The sequence below is a fragment of the Cupressus sempervirens genome, chromosome 4 (assembly GCF_028749045.1).
Source record: "Cupressus sempervirens isolate cs-2001-9-10 chromosome 4, ASM2874904v1, whole genome shotgun sequence".
Taxonomy (NCBI): domain Eukaryota; kingdom Viridiplantae; phylum Streptophyta; class Pinopsida; order Cupressales; family Cupressaceae; genus Cupressus; species Cupressus sempervirens.
In genome coordinates, this window is record NC_143121.1 from 876,691,934 (window position 1) to 876,714,575 (window position 22,642).

General features: G+C 35.9%; 1 protein-coding gene across 1 annotated transcript in view; it reads right to left on the reverse strand.

Annotated features, from left to right (window-relative positions):
- Positions 1-22,642, reverse strand: part of LOC149564191 (chaperone protein dnaJ-like protein) — a 79,300-nt gene that overhangs the window by 39,722 nt on the left and 16,936 nt on the right. The window contains exon 3 of the mRNA XM_089827268.1: positions 4,156-4,210. Coding sequence (XP_089683394.1) covers positions 4,156-4,210 — 55 coding nt within the window. The remainder of the gene's footprint in view (positions 1-4,155; positions 4,211-22,642) is intronic.

The following is a 22,642-nucleotide window of genomic DNA, read 5'->3' on the forward strand; positions in this document are numbered from 1 at the left end:
ATGTTGTAGCAGACGCCTTGTCACGCAGGCCACATCTTAGTGCGATGATTGCGATCTCTGAGGATTGGAAGCATTTGATTGTTGCAGAGTATGTTAGAGACTCTTGGGCAGCTGGGATAGTTGATGGGACAATTGTTGACACCAGGTATTCACTTATGGATGACTTGATCATTTACAAGAACAGGATCTTTTTAGTCCCAGGATCGAAGGTGAAACGGTCTATTATGCGGGCTCTTCATGATTCACCCATAGCTGGTCATCCCGAGTACTTTAAAACATATAGACAGGTGCGGGAACGGTTTACATGGAAAGGACTCAAGAAGGATGTATTGCAGTATGTTCGTGAGTGTCCTGTTTGTCAACAGAATAAACAGGAGCACACCTTCCCAGTAGGTCTCCTACAGCCACTTCCCATCCCTAGACAAAAGTGGGAATGCATATCCATAGATTTCATTACAGGGTTGCCCAAGGCTCAGGGACGCGATTGCATTTATGTGGTGGTGGATAGACTAACGAAATATGCTCACTTCTTTCCCATTACCACGACTTATACAGCAGAACAGGTAGCCGAGGTATTCTTCAGAGAGGTTCTCAGGTTACATGGGATACCCCGTAGTATTGTCAGTGACAGGGATAGTAGATTCTTGAGTCTTTTTTGGAAGGAGGTGTTTCGATTATGTGGCACTGAGCTCACACCCAGTACTAGTTATCACCCGCAGACTGATGGACAGACGGAGATAGTAAACAAGTGGGTGGAAGGCTACTTGAGGAATTACGTGGCTGATCAGCAGAAGGCATGGGTAAGATGGATTTATTTGTGTGAATATTGTTACAATACCACTTTTCACATGTCAATTCAGATGACACCTTTTCGAGCATTATATGGGTATGATGCACCGAGCTTTACTGACTTGCTGATGGGGGATGTGCGAGTTCCACGTGCTGGGAATTTGATTCAAGAAAGTAAAGACATTATTAGCACTCTTCGAGATAATATCGCTCGGGCACAAAATCAATATAAGCAATATGCAGATCAGAAGAGAACTGAGAGAAGTTTTGAAGTTGGTGACATGGTTTACCTCATGCTTCAGCCCTTTCGGCAATCTACTCTTAAAAGAAGTGGGTCAGAAAAGCTCAAGCCTAGATATTATGGGCCTTTCAAGATCACCAGACGAATAGGGGAATTGGCTTATGAGCTTGAGCTTCCAGCAGATAGCAAAGTGTATAATGCGTTCCATGTGTCGCGCCTCAAAAAGGCGTTGGGACAGAATGTGGTACCTTCTACAGTATTACCTCCTTTGGATGATGAAGGGAAATTGATCTTAGTGCCGGAATTCATTTTGGAAAGTAGGGAAAAACAGCTCCGCAGAAGGGTAATCAGAGAATATTCGGTTAAATGGAAAGATCTACCAGTTGAAGATGCCACTTGGGAAAATGAAACAATTTTGCAGCATCCAGCTTTAGGATTGCTCGAGGACAAGCAATTTCAGGAAGGGCGGACTGTCATGTCCCCTTTCTAGCGACATAACTTCTACCAGGGATTTGCCTATCATTGACTCTCGTAGGCAAATAATTTTGGAAGAGAGAGTCATCCTGTTGACAGATGATTACATTCTTGCTCTCAGAAAGTTATTATCCAGTTCGTGGGGCCTACTTGTCTTAATGTCGAATTGAGATTGTACTTTAACTTTATAAAGTTATTTATTTAATTTTATAAAGTTAATTAATAATAAAATACATTATAATAAGTTGTTCTGGAAGCTTCCAACAACTTCTCAAAAAGTGAATAAATAGAGGACAAGAGGCACCCATTTGAGCAAGCGGTTTTGTGGATTGGAATTCTATTTCAATTGGAGCAATTTGTAGTCATTTGGTCTGCAAATTCTCAAATTATCCTTGGAAACGAAAACTTCCATGGGTAAGCAATTTTGAGGATGTGGAATATCATCCGAATTATTGCAATCAGGAAGTGATATTGCAGTCACTTCAATAGAGCAAAAAATCTGTGGCCCAAGGCCAAGTGAGAGTTTCTTAACTAAGAGGAATAAATCACCATCTTTCAAGATTATTGCAAGATTGGGAAATTTCGTAGTGAAAGCCAAAATAACGATTGGGATCAGAGAAGAATCTAATATACGTTTCAAGCAAGGAAGCAGAATTACAATCAATCACAAGCAGAGTTCTCCTTCTAGCTAATAAGTGCAGGCCACCTGATCTGCCGGCGTCTCATGATTATTGGCGTCTCATAAAAGATTGGATTTCGGGCCGGACAAGAAATAATCGGCCACGCGATTTGAGTTAAGGCGATTACAGTGGTCAAAACGGCAGCCACGACCACAGCCTGGAGTAATCAGGGGCATTTCGTGTGAGTCTGGGCATTCCCGACAACGAGCTACGCATTCATGACGAGCGTCTGTTAATTTCGGCGGCTAAAACTGGGTGTGGTTTGATCCAATGTTGACTGTGTTAATAGATTAAAGCGAATTTCTCTGGACCCGGCAGAACGACCAGCATGCCATTATAACTGGAAGCAAGAGTGCACAAACCATAGCAACTGGAGTCGGCAATTCAGCACGATTTTCGACAGGGACAGTCACAAATCCGTCAATCACTTCATCAGCGGGTTTGCAGTCAAACTTGGAGGAGTGTCTTCATGCCTATGATGATTCATTTGGGAAAACCTCAGGTTCTTGCTGTTAATCTCATTGTATGAAAACTAAATATGAACATTGTTATTCATTTACCCTTTGATATTACCATTTGAAGTGTCACAGTTTTGTTGTTCTCCTGAATATTGTTGTTTTTTATTTATCAGTACACCTATAGGGTGGATCTGTTTGAGATTTAACAGTTACATATTAGTATTTGACAAATTTGACATAAGCTCAGAATTAGGGTTTTTGGTGACCTTTATAATAAGGGTCATCTCAGTATGTGTTGCCTAAGTTCATGTAATACTTAATTGGTGACAGAATTGTGGAAAAGACACCCTAAAAGGATCTAATTGAGAGGCAACAAAAATGGGTGAGCAAGCTTCGTGCCTATGACTATGGCACAAAGTGTGCTGAGGGAGATAAAAATGCAGTAGCTTATGCTTTCTTAGAAAGCCAATTTATGCTCTATGTCTAACAATTTTACAAATTGGATGACCAATCTTACAACAGCATACACCAAGAATGTTTTTGCTACTACATCCAGAAAGGAAAGTTGATGATTTTTTGGTCTTCCCCCTTGCCAATTGCCCTTCTGTGCACTCTTGTTTTTCCTCACAACTCACTCTTCCCCTTTTTTGCCAATAGAATGAAATGAGCTCACTTTTAGGGTTGAGGAGACCAAATAGAAGGGGGAAAAAACAACTTTAAAAACTTTATTTTCTTGTTTTTCGTTGCAATTTTAAAACTCAACATCGACCTAGTCCTATCATTAGGACTTGTCGAGTCAAATTTGGCTCACCAAGTAATGTGTTTGGGTGAGTCTCACCCAACACTCAGTTGAGTCTGAGTCTAGGCCCCTAGGATGTGTCCACGGTCACCTAGCCCAAGACTCACCAAGTTCTGGCGAGTCCCAGAATTATGGTCAAGATATAGGCTTTATTTCAATTTAAATGCATTTTTTTGGTTCCATTTATGAGCCTTTTCTATTATTTATATTCATAATTTGTTGTTTAAATTCTCACACATTGTATTGTTATATGTCAAACATTATCTACTTATTTTGAGATAACTCTATATCAATATACAATCCATATTTTAGATCTATAACATCATGCATTGAAAAAACAATATGCCACTATCTTGATGTTAGGAAATACATTTATGCATCCTAACACCCCCTATGCCATCGTCTTGATGTTATGCATAGAATCTTAATCCAATGTTTGTTTAAACATCCTAAAGCAAAGGAATAATAATAGCAATCCCTAAGAATGGATAGTTTTGAGTAATAGTAAATTATCATAGAAAACCTGAAGTATGAAATATAATGTTAATAGTAAATACTTGTATGTCAATATTGACAATTGGTTACAAAGCAATATTCATGCAATTAATAATATTATACTAAGAGGTACAATTATAAATGATTATATCTGTGAAATGTGTTTTTTTGATGTGAATGCCTTTAAATTTGAGATAAGAAGACATTTTAAAACCTTACCTGCTAGGCATCTTTTGATTACCATCCACATAAGTTTGTTGCACGTCAGTAGAACCTGCATAAAAATGATTTGAAATCTCAGTACTACTCATACACACTTTATGGTCTTCATTTATAACAAGCATCTAACAAAGAATATGATTAAGCCACAAAATGAAAGCAAGTAAAAAGGTAGTGTTTTCTAAGCTTACACCAGATATTTTTTATCTAAGATGGCACACATCTATAATGAACAATATGGTCATAACATAAGGAAAAATTCTAATGCATCTGCATGCATTAATTATCACTACAATATAGAAATGTCAAAAAAAAAATCCAGAATTCAGGTGCCAAATTAAACCAGATAAAACAACCATATAACCCTTGCCTAGAAACTGGAATATAGAAAAGAACTACATATCCAAAAAAACATTCAAGGTGACTCTTCATGGGATTAGGACCTAGTTAGAACACCTATCTTTAGATTTCTTTTGTAACCAATAACTGTGAGAAAGCAAATGTGAAGCATGCCCTGGACTACAACATTGTAGCGATTCAATGAACTAATCATGGTAATTATGATTGGTGCCCAACCATAATTTGCATGGGTTACGCATATTATAATCAAGCTGCACGAACTTCAACAAAAAACAACTAAATGGATGGGTATCTATTGTAACTTAGCACTTGAATTCTCTGTGAATTAGTAGGCAAAAACTTCAATTCAAATACAGCTAGGAATGCAAAGCTTCATACTTAATTCGCTGGATCTAAATATATAGATGCTTTCAACATTTTTTTCAATAAATTTTGTGAGAAAATGAAAGGGATATCAACGAGAAGATTTATAGTGAAATTAACGGCAATAAGTATGGTCCACATGAAAAGTACAAAGATAGCTTATTAGCATTTATAATCAGAAATGCCACCTTATTCTGTCTAGAACCTGGAATTACATATTCAACCTAACATACTAAGCCTGACCATGGTCTTCTAATAGATTGTTGTTGTCTACATTGTTTATTTGGAGATACCCATGATTGACTAGCTCCGTCAACAAACTAGGATCGTTGTATTTTTTAATTTATTAGTAGTGTACTCTAGGATGGGCAGATCCTACTCAGTTATAGATGCAAGTTGACTGCAAATGTTGAACTTACAAGCACCTTTTTTCAACCCACAGAAGGCACAAGTGATAATATCCATACTTGCAGATAACATCAACATCAAGTGATACAGAACACTGAACTATTAATTTAGTGGCACACAATAATTAATTTCTTTTCAACCCTGAGTGTTTGGAAAATGGTGTTTGCAATGTGTTACAATTGAATTATTTTATCAACAACAGTAAAAGAAACAAACCACACACATTGCAATGCAAATTCAACTAGAAACGGTATTACAAATTCCAATAAAGCTTTTTGAGTGTAAAAATTCAACCAACATAAGCATCTAACATACTTTAGTCTAACAGAAATATAACTCAAAGTAACCGACACAGACAAGGAGTGTATAATTTACTAATGCTCAACAACTCATGCACTGGAACAGTCATATAATGAGAAATAAGAAGAAAATCAATATTAGCACCATAGCAAGATTACATCAAATAATTTGATAATGTCCCACCAGATTTCACATTTGCTGTGATCTTATTTATACTAATAGACTGACAATTATGGGATATATACTTTTACCAAATTCTAGCTTCCTATCAACACTGGCATGTTTGCAACAAATGACACAGATTACTCCCACATCATGGCCTTAAAAAAGATGACCATCTTCAATGTCGTCATCCACATATTAACAATAAACATGTTGGTCATTATTAATACACAAGAAAATGAATATCACAGGGTAAATGAATGTCTTACCCTCAAGATAGTGAGAAACAACATTTTAGCAATATATGGGACAATACATGAGATTACAAGTTCATGAAGATCACTACTGAGGAGCATCCCATAGTTCAAAAAATTGTAACTTGGGAAACTCAGCAGACCCAATTTGGACTTGGACATGACAACTTTCCAAGACTGGCCAATGCTCGCCAAGACTTGCCAGAACTCATCGAATACTCAGCTAGGCAAGAAAATGGGTGATATACTTGATTTTAAAAATAACCCAAATTTGGAGAGCAGTTGACAGGTATTTGAGCTATGATTAGAGCACAAGATTAAGATTGTAATCTTAAGAGAGCTTGTAAAACAAAAATCCAAGAAGGCATTTTCAATAGAAATCTCTTCCATATGAAGATAAGCATCAAGAGCTTTCTAACAATATACAGCATGCTATGATTGGTAGAACAAACAAGAAATCAATTATTTTAACTTCATTTTTCTTAAACTTTGAAGTCAAAAGTCCACTGCCTACTGATGACTGATTGCACAACACCACTCATCTCCTTTGATCATCAACACTTGTTCCCCCTTGGATCCATAAGGGAAAGAATTTAGGCAATGGGAGTGACAAATCCAAGGACAGGAGGCGAAATCTAAGGCAGCCTCATAGCCAAAATCCATACTTTATACACGTTCCCTATGCACTATGAAAACACAAATGCTATGGTTATGATTCAGGTTTAAAAGCACACAAAATTGGACAACAACTATTTGAAAATTTATCACAGGCCTTCAAAAACTTGTATCTGTTCATTTGACCTCTCTATACAAAATCTGATCTGGGTTTTTCTAACCCCTCTGATTTTTCAATTCATTGTATAGCAGCCATAGCAATTGATTTTCCATGATGCCACTCTTTCACATTCTCTTGTCCCTTTTTGTGAATGCTGCCCAAAATAAAAAATAAAAGAAATATTTCATGCCTTTTCAATGTCAATCCCTCTATACCTACGATGATCATGCTCCATATACCCCATGTTACTAAAACGCATTGCAAGCTCCTTCTCATTAGCCATAAACTCTTCAACAGTGTGATCAAAGCCACCAATCTCTGCAGGCTTCAACCAATCAAAATCCTCCACTCCAATTTGACAAATCCACTCTGTCCTCTTGGGATGCACATAATCCAACTACTTCTGAGATTTCGCACTATTGCCCCAGTACAAATGGGAACTGTTGTCCTGCATTTTGAAATGTAGGTAACAATACGAAACTTTTTCAAAATAGTTTCGCATTTCTCTAAGTTGAATTTGTTATTTGATTGCTTAATGTTTATCAATCAATCAACTCCAATTCATGTAGCAAATTATTTTACGGAAGGCTTTTGTTAAGTCCTTTTCTTTTTTCTGATTGTCGAGCCTATGCTTAATTTTGAGGCCTTCATCGTCTTTTTCTTTATTTTTGAGCATGTGTTTCTCAGTTTTTAGTCCTTTGTTTTTGCTCCAATCATTGCTTTCGGTTTCCCCTTCGATTTGATCTAACTTGGGGCTTAATCAAAGTTGTCAGTCAAAAGATATGACCATTATAGTGCCCAAAAAGTGGACCTTTTCTATGCAACTGCACGAATTAAAAATATCATATTATATTTTTAATTTGACATTCACTTTTTTAAAAATATAATTTAAATTCACTTTATGTTATGTTTTTAAGTTATTTTATCAATTAAATTTTCACTTAAAAGTAACTGTAGTGCACTTTAATTATATTTTTAAGTTGAGTTTGCTTTTTCATTTTTCACTTAAGTGACTATATTAACGATATAGATCAAGTGAAGAGAACAGCGGATTTGATTATCAAAATTCAGAGAAGAAGAGACAAGTTAACCAAAACTTTGCAACTGACTAGTTTGGCTCCTGACTCAGGAGGGCGATTGCATGGGTCCCATAGACTACTTTAGTCTCGTGGACGTCATTAAAATCTATCATATCATATCATATCATTTAATTTTTGATATTTAAATCAAATGCTTTAGTAAATATTATGTATCAAATTATATTTACACAGTATAATGTGGATATGATAATGTAAATATAATTTATGTCCCACTTAAGTAATATTTTATCAAAATTAAATTGACATGTGCTTATAAAAATCACTTAAAAGTAAACCTTTTTCATGCCATTACATATAAAATCACTTAAAAGTGGACATTTTTTATGCTATTGCATCTAAACTCACTTAAAATGTGCAATGACATCAAAAAAGTGAGCTACATGTGTTATATGTATATGCATCAAAAAGGTGAGCTTTTGCCTTGAGTTGCATATGCATGTAACTTAAACATGTCTTTACACCAAAAAGGTGTGTTTTGCACCAAAGACATGTAATTGCACTTCTCAAACTCGTCTTTGGGCAAAAATCATGTTTTTAAAACATGCGCATGCACCAAAATGGTGTGTTTTTGCCTTGGGAGAGCTCATGCCTCCAAAAGGTGTGTGTTTTGCTTCATATGACATTTTTAAAACATGCTATCACCTCCAAAAGGTGTGTTTTGCATTGAAACACATGTATTTGTTCCTCCAAAACCTAGTTTTGAAAAAACTTTATGCGGTTGCTCTCCAAGAACCTGTTTTTCACTCAAAAACATGGATTTGATCATGGAATGACTTGAGAATCCCAAAGAGGATAGGCGTTTTTGAATCTTTTGGCATTTCCATGCTATGGATGTTTGATTACATGCTAAAAACGTTCCTTTTATGATGATTTGCAGTTACGTTTTTCTTCAAAAACGTCCATTTTAGAGTGATTTTAATCACATTTTTGCTTGGAGAAGGGTCGTCTTGGCACATACATCCATCTTTAATAAACCAAAGGGCACGTTTTTGCATTCAAATGACAAAAACGACTTGCAAACATGCAGATTTGAAACACGTTTTTTTCCCAAAAACGTCTCATGAACGTGCATTTGTTAAAAACATTGGAAGTTTGAGGGATTCTAGGGCACATTTTTGACATTGTGCATCAAAAACGTCTCATTTGCTGCCCCTTGTGAATTTTTCTTGCAAAGTTTGAAAAGATCTAAGTTTGTTAGAGAATTTTTCAATATTGGAGTTTTTCCCCCCTTCATTTTTGGCACATAATAATCATGTAAGTTGACATTTTCCTTTTTGCTAATTAATTTGTTATTATCTTGCTGTTTTAGGCACGTTTTAGCTTGATGATTTACACTTGTTGATTTTGTTGCCATGGAAAATGTGTTTTTCCTTTAAAAATGATAAAATGGTTCATTTTCATGTTTTTGTTTTTTTTCTCAAACTCCAAATTTGAAATTGCATATTGAAGTGCTTTGCCTGTTGACACGTTTGAGTCTTTTGCCAAAGATATGTTCTTTTTTGAAGTTTGTTTTTGTGTTTTGTGTGCTTGCTTTGATTTTTCTTCATTTTTGGAGAAGTTGCAAGTTCCTTCCCAAGAACTTGGTCATGTTTCACTTCACTCCACCTTCCATTTCATGCAAGAGCATTATCACATTCCATTTCTATCTTTATGCCACAACACTTTGCATCTCATTCGTCAAATGCGATTACATGTATTTCATATCATTCATCATCCACACGTACATGTAATCTCATTTTCCATTTCCATTTCCATTTCCACTCATCTCACTTTCCGCATCCACTCGCACAACATGATTACATGAAAAGTCTTACGAGTAATTGCATTTTTAAAATTTGTTTGCTTTTGACTTAAAGTCACTTTTTGAAAGATCAAAAATATCATATGCATGTTTTCCCATGTATTTTGACTTCACCTTTCCACAAAGATGATTATAAAGTTCATTTCACCTCAAGCTACTTTCCATTTCCATCTTTCCATATGCACTTATGCCTCCATGAGCAAATACATGTTATTCCACTTCTCGTGTCATTACACACTTCACATCTCATCCATTATCTGCACTTACATGTAAGCTCATTTTCCATTTGTATCCGCATCTCATCTCACTTTTCATCCCTCCTTACATGTTGCATTTACATATAATCCATTTTCCATGCAATAACATCTTGAAAACCTAAGTCACTTTTTGGAAATCAGCAATCTTCATTCATGCGCATTCCTATGCGTTCCACTGTCACATATATTCATATCCTTCCATTTCCACTTTCATAATATTTCACTCCACCTTTCATTTTCATTCATTGCATATGTATGATGTCTCTTTTTGAGATGATTTCATCAGATCTACAAAGTATCTAATCCATACTCAAACTTTAGTTGCTGATCAAGAATCAACCTTTATGGCGATTTCCTTTGATTGTGTTCATATTTTGGGATTTTTGTGTTGCAGCGCAAGCGCAAAAGATGCCCTCACCATCCAAATCTAAGGGCAAAATCAAATATCAGTCTGATAAAGAGTTAGCTCATGCAACTCCATCTCAAGTTACATCCATTCTTGACAACATGTTAGACACAAGGATCAGACACGTGGACATGACTAATTTTCTGCAAAGAATAAAAACCCATGTTGGTCATGAGATGAAACGTATCAAGAGAAGTCATATTCACTTGGTATCTATGTTTCCCATGGTTGCCATGGAACCTGAGTTTGTTCTCGGATGCGCAAAGCGCTTCAGCCCAAAGTCAGAGACGATCAAAAATGTTGACGGCAAGGTTATTATTAGTCTTGATCCAAAAATTATTGAGCAAATTTTCAAAGTGCCGCATAATGCAGAATGCATAGATTTGACTAAAGAATATCTTTGGAAATATGGAATGAGAAAAAAGGAGATTATCAGAAGTATGTGAATCAATATTGATTGACTACCAAGAGAAACAACTTCTCAAGATGGACAAAGACCGTTCACAAGTCTAATTTCAAACAGGAGTACAAAGATCTTATCATTCTTCTTAGCAAGGTTTGTAGTCTTAAAGATTTCACTGATTTTGAACCATGGATGTACAAATTCATCTTCCAAATCATGGAGAATAAAGAACATATCTTTTGGGGAGAACTGATTAGCACTGCACTCTATCAACAGTTGCTCAATGTATGGACTTCAATGCCTTTCTACATGAATTCCTACCTTGTTTATGTTGTTGTTGCCATTGGATCTTTCTCGGGGCTCTCAACCAAAGGATATCGTCTTCAAATTCTAGTTTGGGATTACTATGATCAAATCACTCTACCTAATAATAAATTTCATTTCAGAAGAGTTCATGACACTTTCTTTGGGCATTTCCAGTGTCTGTTTGATAGACAATTATCCATCAAAATGGTATCTGATGAAGCTTGGGAAAAAGTAAATGTTACATCCCAAATTTGACCTAATTTAAATTTATTTATAGTCATTGGATTGAATGGATTTTCTTTCATAATCATGTAAAGAGAGTAATTAAATATATCTGTTATATTCATTATGTTAACTGTTTAATGATGACGGTCACTATCCATTATTTGTCATGTGATGATTAGCAATTGCTTGATTTCGGAATTATGGTTAATAATTAAATTCTTTATCTAGATTAAATGTTATTATGGATTTATCATGGAACTTGTTATTATCGTGGAAATGTTGCACAGGTGATTGCAGGAGAAGATGATGGGGAGAAGCATTTATAAATGAGCTCAATAGAATGGGATACTAGCTTAGTCTAATTATCGAGTTGACAAGTGTGACCTTTAATTGTCTTGGTAAGGACCTAGTGACCTGAACATCAGGATACAATCGATGGATCCACATGAGATATTAAATAAACATTAATTATTTTAATTAAAAATAATGTGTACCTCAAATGGTTTTTTATTGACTTTTCCACCACATCATTATAACGTATATTTATGTACATGCACATAGATATAGGAATAAAGGTGACACCATAATATTATTTTTATAAAATAAATAATATGATGCCACCTCACAAGTACATCTACATGCAAGTAGATATATATTATAATTATCCTTGATTTATAACTTTCAAATATTTTTCCTTATTTATTCAAATTTTTGATAGAAAGCGAAATGCACAATTGGCATATTGGCGTTCAAGAAGCCAAGTCCTTTTCTTTTTAAGTTATGGCTTCTTGAAGCCAAAAGGTTTTTTGAATACTCCTTTATATTATGAAGCCGTGAGAAACCATGGGCATTATTACTCACGACATATCTCTGCATTATTACACCCGATATTCCTTTGCATTTTTACTTGCCGCAATTTACTATTTCATTATATATTTTCCTTGTTGAAGCACATAATTAGTATCCCCACTAAGTCTGCAACCAAAGTTATTCTGTGAACGAGACTGATTGATAGCATCCACCCAAGACTCAATTATATTTCTAAATTTTACCAGGTTATGTGGTTGCCCCCATATCCCAGTGATTGTAATATGTTTTATTTTCATATACTACTACATTTTGAAATTACAACAGTAAGATACAATTCCAGAATATGTTGTTAATCATCTTTGTTTAAATATCATCGATTAGTCCCTCTTTAGGACAGAATTGCTTATGATGAGTCAAAACCTAGTATCCATGACATGATATCATATCTTTATTATGCCGTTAAATGTCAGAATCAAATGGTATTTATTCTGCAAGTCTTAAAGTTACATTTCTCAGATCACAAAAATGTGATCAACTGGAAACATATACTATTCTTATATCAGTTAATGATCAGCAAAAAGAATTGGTTGCTCTGAGATTCAAACACCTGGAACTCACTCGACTGTATAGCCAAGGAAGAGGTGAAGAGGTGAGATAGAAATCCACAATAACATGGAAATAAGAATAAAAAATGACATAACAATTCTAAATTATTTTTAAGAGAAAATCATTCAATAGCTCATGCATGTTCATACTTAATGTTCCCCTATTGTCAAGTCGAGCAACGGTGATTGGGTCATTGAACCCATTAGAAAACCTTGGCCAAGGTCGTTAAAAGCATGTTTTCCATCTATGATCACTTGATATCAGTAGTGTCAGTTATTCAAACATGTCCGTCCATAACTGTGCGAACATTCTAAACATCAAAATGCTCAAGTGGTTAGACTAAACGTATCCCAAACCTGATCCCAAGGTAGGGAGAGCCTTTCTATTCAATAGATTGTGTGGGGATGAATATGGTCCGAGGTTGGGAAGTTAAACCTAAGTCAATGCTTCTCCTCTTATCGAGAGCCAAAGCTTGCACAACCTATTAAAGACTTACCACTTACTTCTTGTATGTTCCTCTTTCTATTTCATGTTATGCATTTACTTTTACTTGTATGCAAAGAAAAATAGTAGATCGATATTTCAATTTATCATTGTTACAGTTGTTTCAATTGATTGTTATTACAGTTACTTCAGTTGATCATTGTTATAGTTGTTTCAGTTGATCATTATTACAGTTATTTTAGTATATCATTGTTACAGTTGTTTCAGTTGATCGTTATTACAATTATTTTAGTTTGGTTTTGTTATCTCAATTAATCGTTAGTAGTAAAAATCAGTTCATGTCTCATGAAAAAGAATTCAAGATACTTTGTTTCAATAGTTAGTTGAGGAAAATTCTTTCTAGATCAACTTTAATTTGTTATGAAAATCCGCTTGTTACAATCAATTAGTATGGTTGTATCTTTATCTAGTTTCCAACTTTTACTTACCTGAGGGTTGGATACTTTAAAGGTGAGTCATTTACCTTACCTAGGTATGCTACTACTGATAAGATCATTCTAATGGAATTAACCAAACAACTCATGGAAATTTAGTTTGATCAGCAAGCTTTGCATAGGCCTGGTTTTGGTATTTCTTCTGCCAAACCTTTGGTAATTGGTAATTATTTGATCAATTATGTACATAACGCAAAAAATATGGAGCAAAAGTGCAGCTGATCACTTTGAAGAAGTTTAAAGTCGAATTTGGCTTTGATTACCGAGAAATGAATTCTCAAATCAAGAGGGCTTTAACACATGTTCATCGCATGGAGGATGTTTGGATTGACATACAAACAGAACTGGATATAATGAAGATGGTGTTGATCTCAGATTGGTTTTGACAAATGAGTGTCAACACATTTAAGCTATTTACTCAATTTATGCCGAACTAGTAATACAAACATGTAAATATTAGACCATGCCGAATTGCAATGAGTGTTGAGTCACTCAAGTGTCGAGCAGATAGACTATGCTGAGTAATGCAAGTGCTTAGTCAAAATCAGAAATACAATGCATGCCGAGCACCAGTGACTTCCTATGCCCAGTGACACAGTTTTGACATATTTGTTTGTAATGGCACAAACAACTATGTAAACCGTTTTTAAGCCAATTTAAGGATGGATTACAATTTTTTAAAGATAAGGACGAATCTATATTTGGATTCCCTATGTAACTACATGGAGCCAATCACAAAATGGGAAGGTTTAAACGGCAAAATGGATGAATCTCAGCTGTAGATTCATACCTAACCTTAAGCCACCAGAGTCTTCTTAAGGAGGACGAAGCCCTAAACTCTTAATAGTGTATGATGGGTGAATGATCGAATTGGAAGAGTGAACAAGATAGTTTACAGAGCATTCAAGGTGACTTAGAAGTAAGAGTAAATTGCAGAATCAATTAGAGAAGAACAGAGAATATAGAGAAGGATACAGCATTAAGACATCAGATTATGAAGGATCAATTAGAGATTGTGTAAAAGTGATCTGTTATCAGGCAAGCAAGTGCCAACCGCATGATCTATGCTAAGACATTTTAACAGGTGATTTCAGTTAAATCTCTTAACAAAGTAATCCTAACAGGGGCTGTATGAAATCTTTTAACAAGGTGCTTACTTAATTGTAAGTTGAAGTCCTTTAACTAGGCACACTTCTAACAAGGTGTTGAAATCCTCTAACAAGGTGGGACTTAACAGTCTTTGTAAGCCTTCAACAAAGCAGGCCTTTCACAGAGCAAACCATGATTCATGGTCAAATCATTGTAACCTTCATTAGATACATATTATTGCTGCAGTAGTGAAGATTTGTGGGTGTCATCCCCACCCCAGTTTTACCTTCTCATTTCGAGGGTTTCTGGGTAATCATATATAGTGTCATGTGTGTGATTGATTACATGTTTACATGATTTAGATGCATATGCTTTACATGTTATTTTAGCTTATTAGTTAATACATGTGATGAATGAATGGTGAAAGTTTTACAGGTCCAAGTCTAAACTCCTGATTCACGCCCCCCCCCCAGAAGTTTATTCTCTTCCCACTTGTAATTCCAACAGATGGATTACTGCAAATTAACATTGCAGCAAATCTTTGATCTTAACATGCTGGAAATCCCATTAGATTTCCAAATCAAAGATGATGGCAATATTCTTGATTCTGAATGTCATCAGGCAGGTTTTGATAAAAGGTGCCCTTTTTCCATTCGATGGCAGCAGAAGGAAGGTACATCCATTCTTGATAGATTTCAATCCATTTTAACAAACACCAACAAGTGGCTGAAAATTAAAAGCCTAAAAAGGGTTAATCTGAAATTGGATTTGGATTCTAAAAGGTTTGGTCCTCTTAGAAGGAAGTCACAGCTGGAAATAACAAGTAAAGATGGAGCTTCTTCTTCTGATGCAAAGAAGTCTCTTAAATTCAAGTTGAAGGGCACAAAGGGATCCAAATCATCTCAAATCCCTAAACCAATTCAGAAGTTAGAGTCAGAGGAGTCAGACGAACAATCAGAGGAAGAATCTGATGAAGAAGATGAGGAGGAAGAATGGGAAGTTATGATCATATCTCCCCCAAGACCTACACAAACTCATGTACCATCCATGCATGAAGCACCTTTTTTGGATGAGATAGATGATGATGTGGATTCATTTTCCATTGTTTTCACACCTTACATTCCGGCTTCAAAAGTCAACACATTGGTTCTTCCTATTTCTTTAGCCGTTCCTCCCATTTTAACAAATAAACAATATGAACATTTGGGAAGTGTGTTTGAAGATTTTCCAACTCTTACAAAGGGTCAAGTTTCTCAGCTTGATACATCTCTGACAAGTTTTGAGCTTTTCATGAAAAAATCCTCTCATCATGCTCTTGTAAACAGATTGAATTTTGCTCAATCACAATGGAGATACAATTAGGATCAATGACAATGGTCTCCACTATTGTAATGTCCCCATTTTTAGCAAACTCCTGCAAATGGCTAGGTCAGTTCACCATCGCAACCCTCGTGAGCTGGCAGTAGGATTTGAAGGTCTCAGTTATGTGGTTATAGGCTTTCCAGAAGCCTACGGTGTGTTTTTGCTCTATTTGAGGGGCTTACCATTTATAGTAAGTCAAATTGTTGGTTTCGATGAGACTCCTGCAGTTGGCTAGGTCAGTTCACCATCGCAACCCTTGTGAGCTGACAGTAGGATTTGAAAGTCTCAGTTATGTGGTTATAAGCTTTCCAGTAGCCTATGGTGTGTTTTTGCTCTATTTGAGGGGCTTACCGTTTATAATAAGTCAAACTGTTGGTTTCGATGAGCTCAATTGAGTTAGAGTTGTGTGATGCTCTCAGTTTTTATTTTGGGCTTCCAATTTGGACTCCAAGAATTTTGGAGGGAGCGTCTATTTATAGTAAGTCACCCCGTCAGGCTCATTCGTCGTCTTTCATCATCAGGATCACTTTGGTGTTGTCAAATTTCGATTTTAATGCTTCTTTAGTTGTTTTCGCAAGACGGGTGAATTATTATTATTATTCATCTAAATATGTTGAGGTTGTTATTTTGTTGGTGTTGTTGGTTGGTCACCTCAATATCATAACTCGTTGGAACTGGGACGAAACATTTTAAATCATGGGAACAAGAAACAGTGGGTTTGTGTGTCAAAATCAATGTTCCGGGACTCTACGAGTCCAAGGCAGAGGCGGCCTTTCCAAGGGAAATGGCCTCTGGACTTTGACTTGGCCGAGCCCTGGTTTTATTTTTTTTAATTTAAAAAGATAGAGATTTTTGGAAGGTGTATTTTTTCCAATGTATATTAATTTTGAAAATGATGTTGTGGTATGTCAGGAATTTATTAAAGATTGAATCTTAAACCTTCGACTTTATATTATGTTATTCAGTTTTTTTCCTTCAAAAATTCGTTGTTATACTTATATGATGTATGCAAAATTGTGTATGAGTGTTAAGTAGCTTCTATTTATCTCAATTATTGTGTATTTGATGTTAATTGACTAAATGATGCATGAAAAAATCATTAAATCCTTAAAAATCTTTGAATTTCATGGGTTTTTTTATTTTCCGAGTCCTTGCCGAGTTCGAGTCCGAGTCCGAGTCGGATTTTGACTTTCCAAGTCAGAGGCGAGTCCAAGTCCTGTAACTATGGTCAAAATATTAAGTTATGGTGGAAAAGGTCATTTTTGGAGCCAAAAGCAATTAATAAATTATATTAATGGTACTTTATTATATTTTAATATGGTGTAAATGGAGTTCTTTTGGAAAACTAGTGCCATTTGGAGATGATAAATATGAGGACATTTTATGAGAAAAGCATCCAATTATTTAATTATCTTATTTGCTCTTCATGTCTTTGTGACATTCCTGAGTCTGGAGTTTGCGCCCTTGCTGAAGTATAAGGGTTTGGATTGCTTGGTAATTCACAATTGAAGTATTGTGAATTATTCTCTAAGGATTAATCTTGCAAATTGTGCTGAGGTAAACAATTTGCCAGTTCTCCTACTGTCATTTACTGTGTCTAAGGAGATCCATATTGCTGGAGATTATTGTGTGGGTTTAGAGGGATTTGATCTGGACATTTATTGCTATCATCTTCATTTGGGATATCAAATTTAATTGCAATACTCAGGTCTGAAAACGTCATTTTGAAATCCGACAATCAGTCCTCAAGGTTGTGTTCATTCCAGGGCTGTCATATGCTGAATTGGGAGCTAGCATTAATTTCCAGAAGTGTTGCATTTCATCTGCAGGCAAGGCACATTCATATCTCAACCTGCGATTAGTATTCCTGCCCATGCGTTGGGAGTTTGCTATTTTCTAGGAGCTCGGCAATCAGTTGAGGAGCTGCAATATTTATCTGAAAGCCTGCATTAATAATTAAGGATCTGCAAATTAGTTACAGATGTGTGCACTTGGGAATTTAATTCTGTAAATTGGTTTTAGTGTTGGCAATCAAGCTGGAAATATACTACAAACAGTGTTGGAGACATACAAACAGGCACAATCATCTATATTGAGGCACAATTGTACAATCATCATGTTTGGGGCAGATAGCAAGCTCCTCTGAAATCATATTTGAAATTTGGAAAACTATTCTTTTAATAGTTGTTATGGTCATTTTAAAATTATGAAGTATTACTGTTGTTATTCTTGGCATTTAGTTTCAGTAATTTTATATGAATGCATTTAGATATGTTATATATCATAAAACCATAAAAGCAAATGTATTCCAAAACCATAATAGAAGCATTCCTTGGATGGGTGTCAAGTATCAAGTGCCAAATCTCTGAATTGCCAAGAAATTAGAGTTGTTAAAGTTATAATCCAAGCAGGGTTATTACAACTGTACCTGCTTTCACAGATGAAAATTTCAGCTTGTCTGCATGGTTGAGCAGGATCACAATGAAGAGAAAGAAAGTGGTTGTACCTCCGGATAACCTCCCTGTAAAGAAAACTAAGTCCAGATCTTTGAAAAGTAAGATTGTTTCAAGGATCTTAGTTGATTCAGAGAAAACCAAGTTTGTAGAAGTTGTTGAGCCATTAGTGGACAGACCTGTTGAAGAACTTGTCCATTTTGATTACAAATTAACTAAGGTAGAAATCGGGAAGCAGTCACATTTGAGATGCTTGCAAGATGCTCAAGATGCATTAGCTAATGTGTCAAAAAGCAATCATGAATTATGGGAAAAGAAGAATCAACTCAAATAGGAGGTTGCTTGCCTAAATGAAGTCATTCGGCAACAATCTTCTCAAAGTGTTGTTATTATGTCTCAGACATCGAAGGAAAGAAAGTTGATTGAAGCCGCCAAGTCTTGGATAGGAAAAGTCATTTTTGAAAGAGTTTGAGGTATTACAACAACATTTACAGTTCTTAAGTGTATCAAAGATATGGATGAAATGGAGCAAGGCTTGATTTCCTCCTTGAGTCAAGAAGCGGATGATCTGAAAGAGATTCTCAATGACTAGGATGAGATTGCTAAATTTGATTTAGATGCCATGGTTTCATGTGACATTCTTCCATCTTGTGAGATGTTCTTCAGATATCAAGGGCTTATGGATTATAAAGAAGAAACATTGAGAAAACTAGTTAGAAAGTTGCAGACAGCTCTAAAAAACTGTCAGATGATAAAAATAGGGATCACATGTGATTTAGAGCAAATGGGATGTCAAATTCTTGATGAACATGGTAATCTAATTGTAGTTGAACGAGCAAGTTTAGAATATACAATCAGGATCAATGCTGATTTAGATTCTGAAGATTTTGGTTCTCACACAATGAACAAGTTTGTCATTTATAAATCTTCGACAAAACACTTGCTAGATTCTCTGACAACAAATTCTAAGGTTGTGCAATCAGCGTATTCAGATGCAATAAGGATAAAGACAATATTGAAGACAATGGAGATTTTTGATCTTCCTACAGTGCGTGATGTTACCATCAAGTTCAAGGAACTAAAGAACAATCTTTTTAATTGATATTTTGTTTTTATTTCTATTTGTAGATCAAAGAGGATACATTGCATGAAAAGATGTAATTACATGTAATGCAAGTTGCATGTAACCCAATAGTTTCTCTTCTAGTTAGACTTAGTCAAAGTTGGTTGAGTTGCTCCAACTTTTTCCTCCATCTTTTCTCAACTCCTATGCCTATATAAAGAAGTGCCCCCTCATTGTAAAAATCATCTTTTAATGTATGCAAGAGAGTTTTAGAGAAATTGTGCTAACAAACTTTGTTTGTGTAGCACTATTTTGATAGAAAAGTGAATACAAAAGAGCAATTGAAACTTAACTTTGATTGAGTGAGATTGTTACTTGTGCAAATTACAGGCTTTCTCTGTGATTTGCATATGTTATCTTTGATTCGTGTAATCTTGTGTTCTTGATAATTGAGTATAAAACAAGTTGAGAAGCAATTGGAGTCGGAGCTTTGACTAGGAGCAATTGTGGAGATATATAGTTAGAAGCTTTCTCTGTAGCTTATACCTTTTTCTTGATTCACAAAATAGTTATCTTTACTTTTGGAAGTCTTTGTGCCCTATTAGTAAAGCTTATTCATATAGAATTACGACCGGACTTAAAGCCAAATCGGTACACTTTCAGCTAACCTTTGAGTTAGTGTTGGTTTATCGGTATCATTGCTTACAACTTTAGATAGAAGTGTAGTTTGAGGTTTCATCTTGCCCATTACTCACTTTGCGGGTAAGTGCATTCTTTCCTAAAAGCTAAGAGGAAATAATATTGGTAACACCCCTTTATAAAATCTCTCAACTTCTTGCTTACCTTGAGTTGATCCAAGGAACAGTGTGACGGGGGAACCTTCCCTTTAAGGTAGGAGAGACTTTGTATCACACAGTGTGGTTGGTCATCCTATTTTGCAACTGGATTTTACCCAAAACTATCGGTTGCAAAATATCCACCCAACAGGGACCCCCTCTTTTGCTGCTTAATTAGGTGGCAAAGCGAATTTGGCAACAATCAAGGTTACAGCCTTCTTAGAACATGAAGCATGAAAATTGAGAAAAATTTGCAAACTTGGCCAAGTGTGAAGAACTTGAAAGTGTTGGTGTAAATAAGTATTTACTTATTACACTTACTTTACTTAGGTTAATGCATTATTTAATTATTTTGCATTATTTTATTATTATTTTAGGTAAGACACTTAGGAGTTTGTGTACTCTCATTGAGTTACGCAACTCTAATTATGCACATGGTGTCTACAACACAGGAGTATGCATCATTCACTGAGCTGTCATGTTGACAACACAGTTATCCGCACTCCTCATTTAGCACATGTTGTCTACACCACTGATTTGCGTGCTACACCATTGTAGGCTTATCCTCACATCATCGCACTTAATCCCGTGCTCAATGGAGGATAACCCATATCTGATGGACATGTGCCTGGTTGTATGACATATCATGATGCTGACTTCTATGCATTCTAGAAGCTCTTCTGAGGCCTTTATATTCAGGCACTCCTAGTGTACTCTCAACCAATTATTGAATGAATATCATCATTCTGATCATACTCTATCTATTTTGGTCTACTGTGTGCTTGTGTTGAGTTCTTTAGTTCTTGGGTGAATTCTGGCCTAAGTCAAGTTCTTACATGGTATCAGAGCTAAGGGAGATTCTCATCACGTAGCCGTTCGAGACCGTTCATGCTTCAGCACCTCGACCTGAATCCAGAGGATCCGCAAAAATTGGGGGCGTCTAGAGCCAGATTTGACCTCATTGTTGCGTCCGGAGTGTCGATTCGGTGAAGATCGATTATAAATTTGCCTATATTGGGTGAAAGTTGATCGTGAGGCAAAAATTTTTTGCAAATCGGAACCCGGAAGCCCTGATTTGCAATTCGATTATGGTCAAGTTATTGCTCTAATTATTGTATTTTCGGATCTGCATTATAGTTATCTCTGCAACTCTGGTCATTTTTCGAATTTCATTTTCGGAATTATTTTTCGTCCAGTCAGAGAAATTTTTTTTGGCCGAACTAGGCAGTGACATCCCAGCTCGGCTCTATATATTTTTGGCGGATTTTATTATTTATTCACAGGTTTATACTTTTAATCTGCAGGCTCATAAATTCATCCGCGGGCCGACCAACCAAATCCAAGCCGACCTTATAATCCCGGCAGTCATCAAACCGGCGAGGAAGGCAACAGACCCGGCGACCCAAGCAACCTCACAGCGGACTTGTTTGGCGTTAAAGTTTGCAGCATTCTTTTTAAAGTCTCCACAAACCCTAAGACCCACGAATGTGGGATTAAAGGTTGTAAATCCGGCACCATTTTTTAATACCGCACACACAATAATTTCTAGCATCGACAGTTGACAAGCTCCGGCCATCGCAAAGCAGACTCTGGCAACAACAAATATTTCGGCATCCCACAGCGAATTTCAGGCACCGCGCTGCAAAGACCCAGCACTTGTCCAATCCTATGTTCCCCCAAGTTTCCGATACGGGGACGGCAGGGGACGACGAGACGGATTTCCGAGACGGCAAATTTTTTTGGCAATTTTGGGGACGGGGGGGGACGGCAAACGGGGACGGCTATATATATATATAGGAAAATTTTTAAATATATATTGAAATTTGCAAATATACATGTCATTCATCTGAGCATGTCATTTAAACATTATAGAACCATAAAATACAACATTTGAATGCCATCTAGGAAATAATATCCGATTTTAGTACCCAATTGTCAAAACGCATATCAATATCAGTGAACACTGAACAATGAACATTAACAATTGTCAATATCATAATGTCATAATGATAAATATGATAAATCTGAAAATCAAAATCAAAATATGCCCAAAGCTATAGGCCCAAAGGGTAGAGGGCTGCCATAAAGTCATAAGTATCAATGTATTATAATCATGTTCATGTTCAACATTAAAAAAAAAAAACATAGAAAAATGAAGCAGCCTGCTGCTCCTATTCTGCCTCTACTGCCTTTTAGGGCATTTGGAGGGG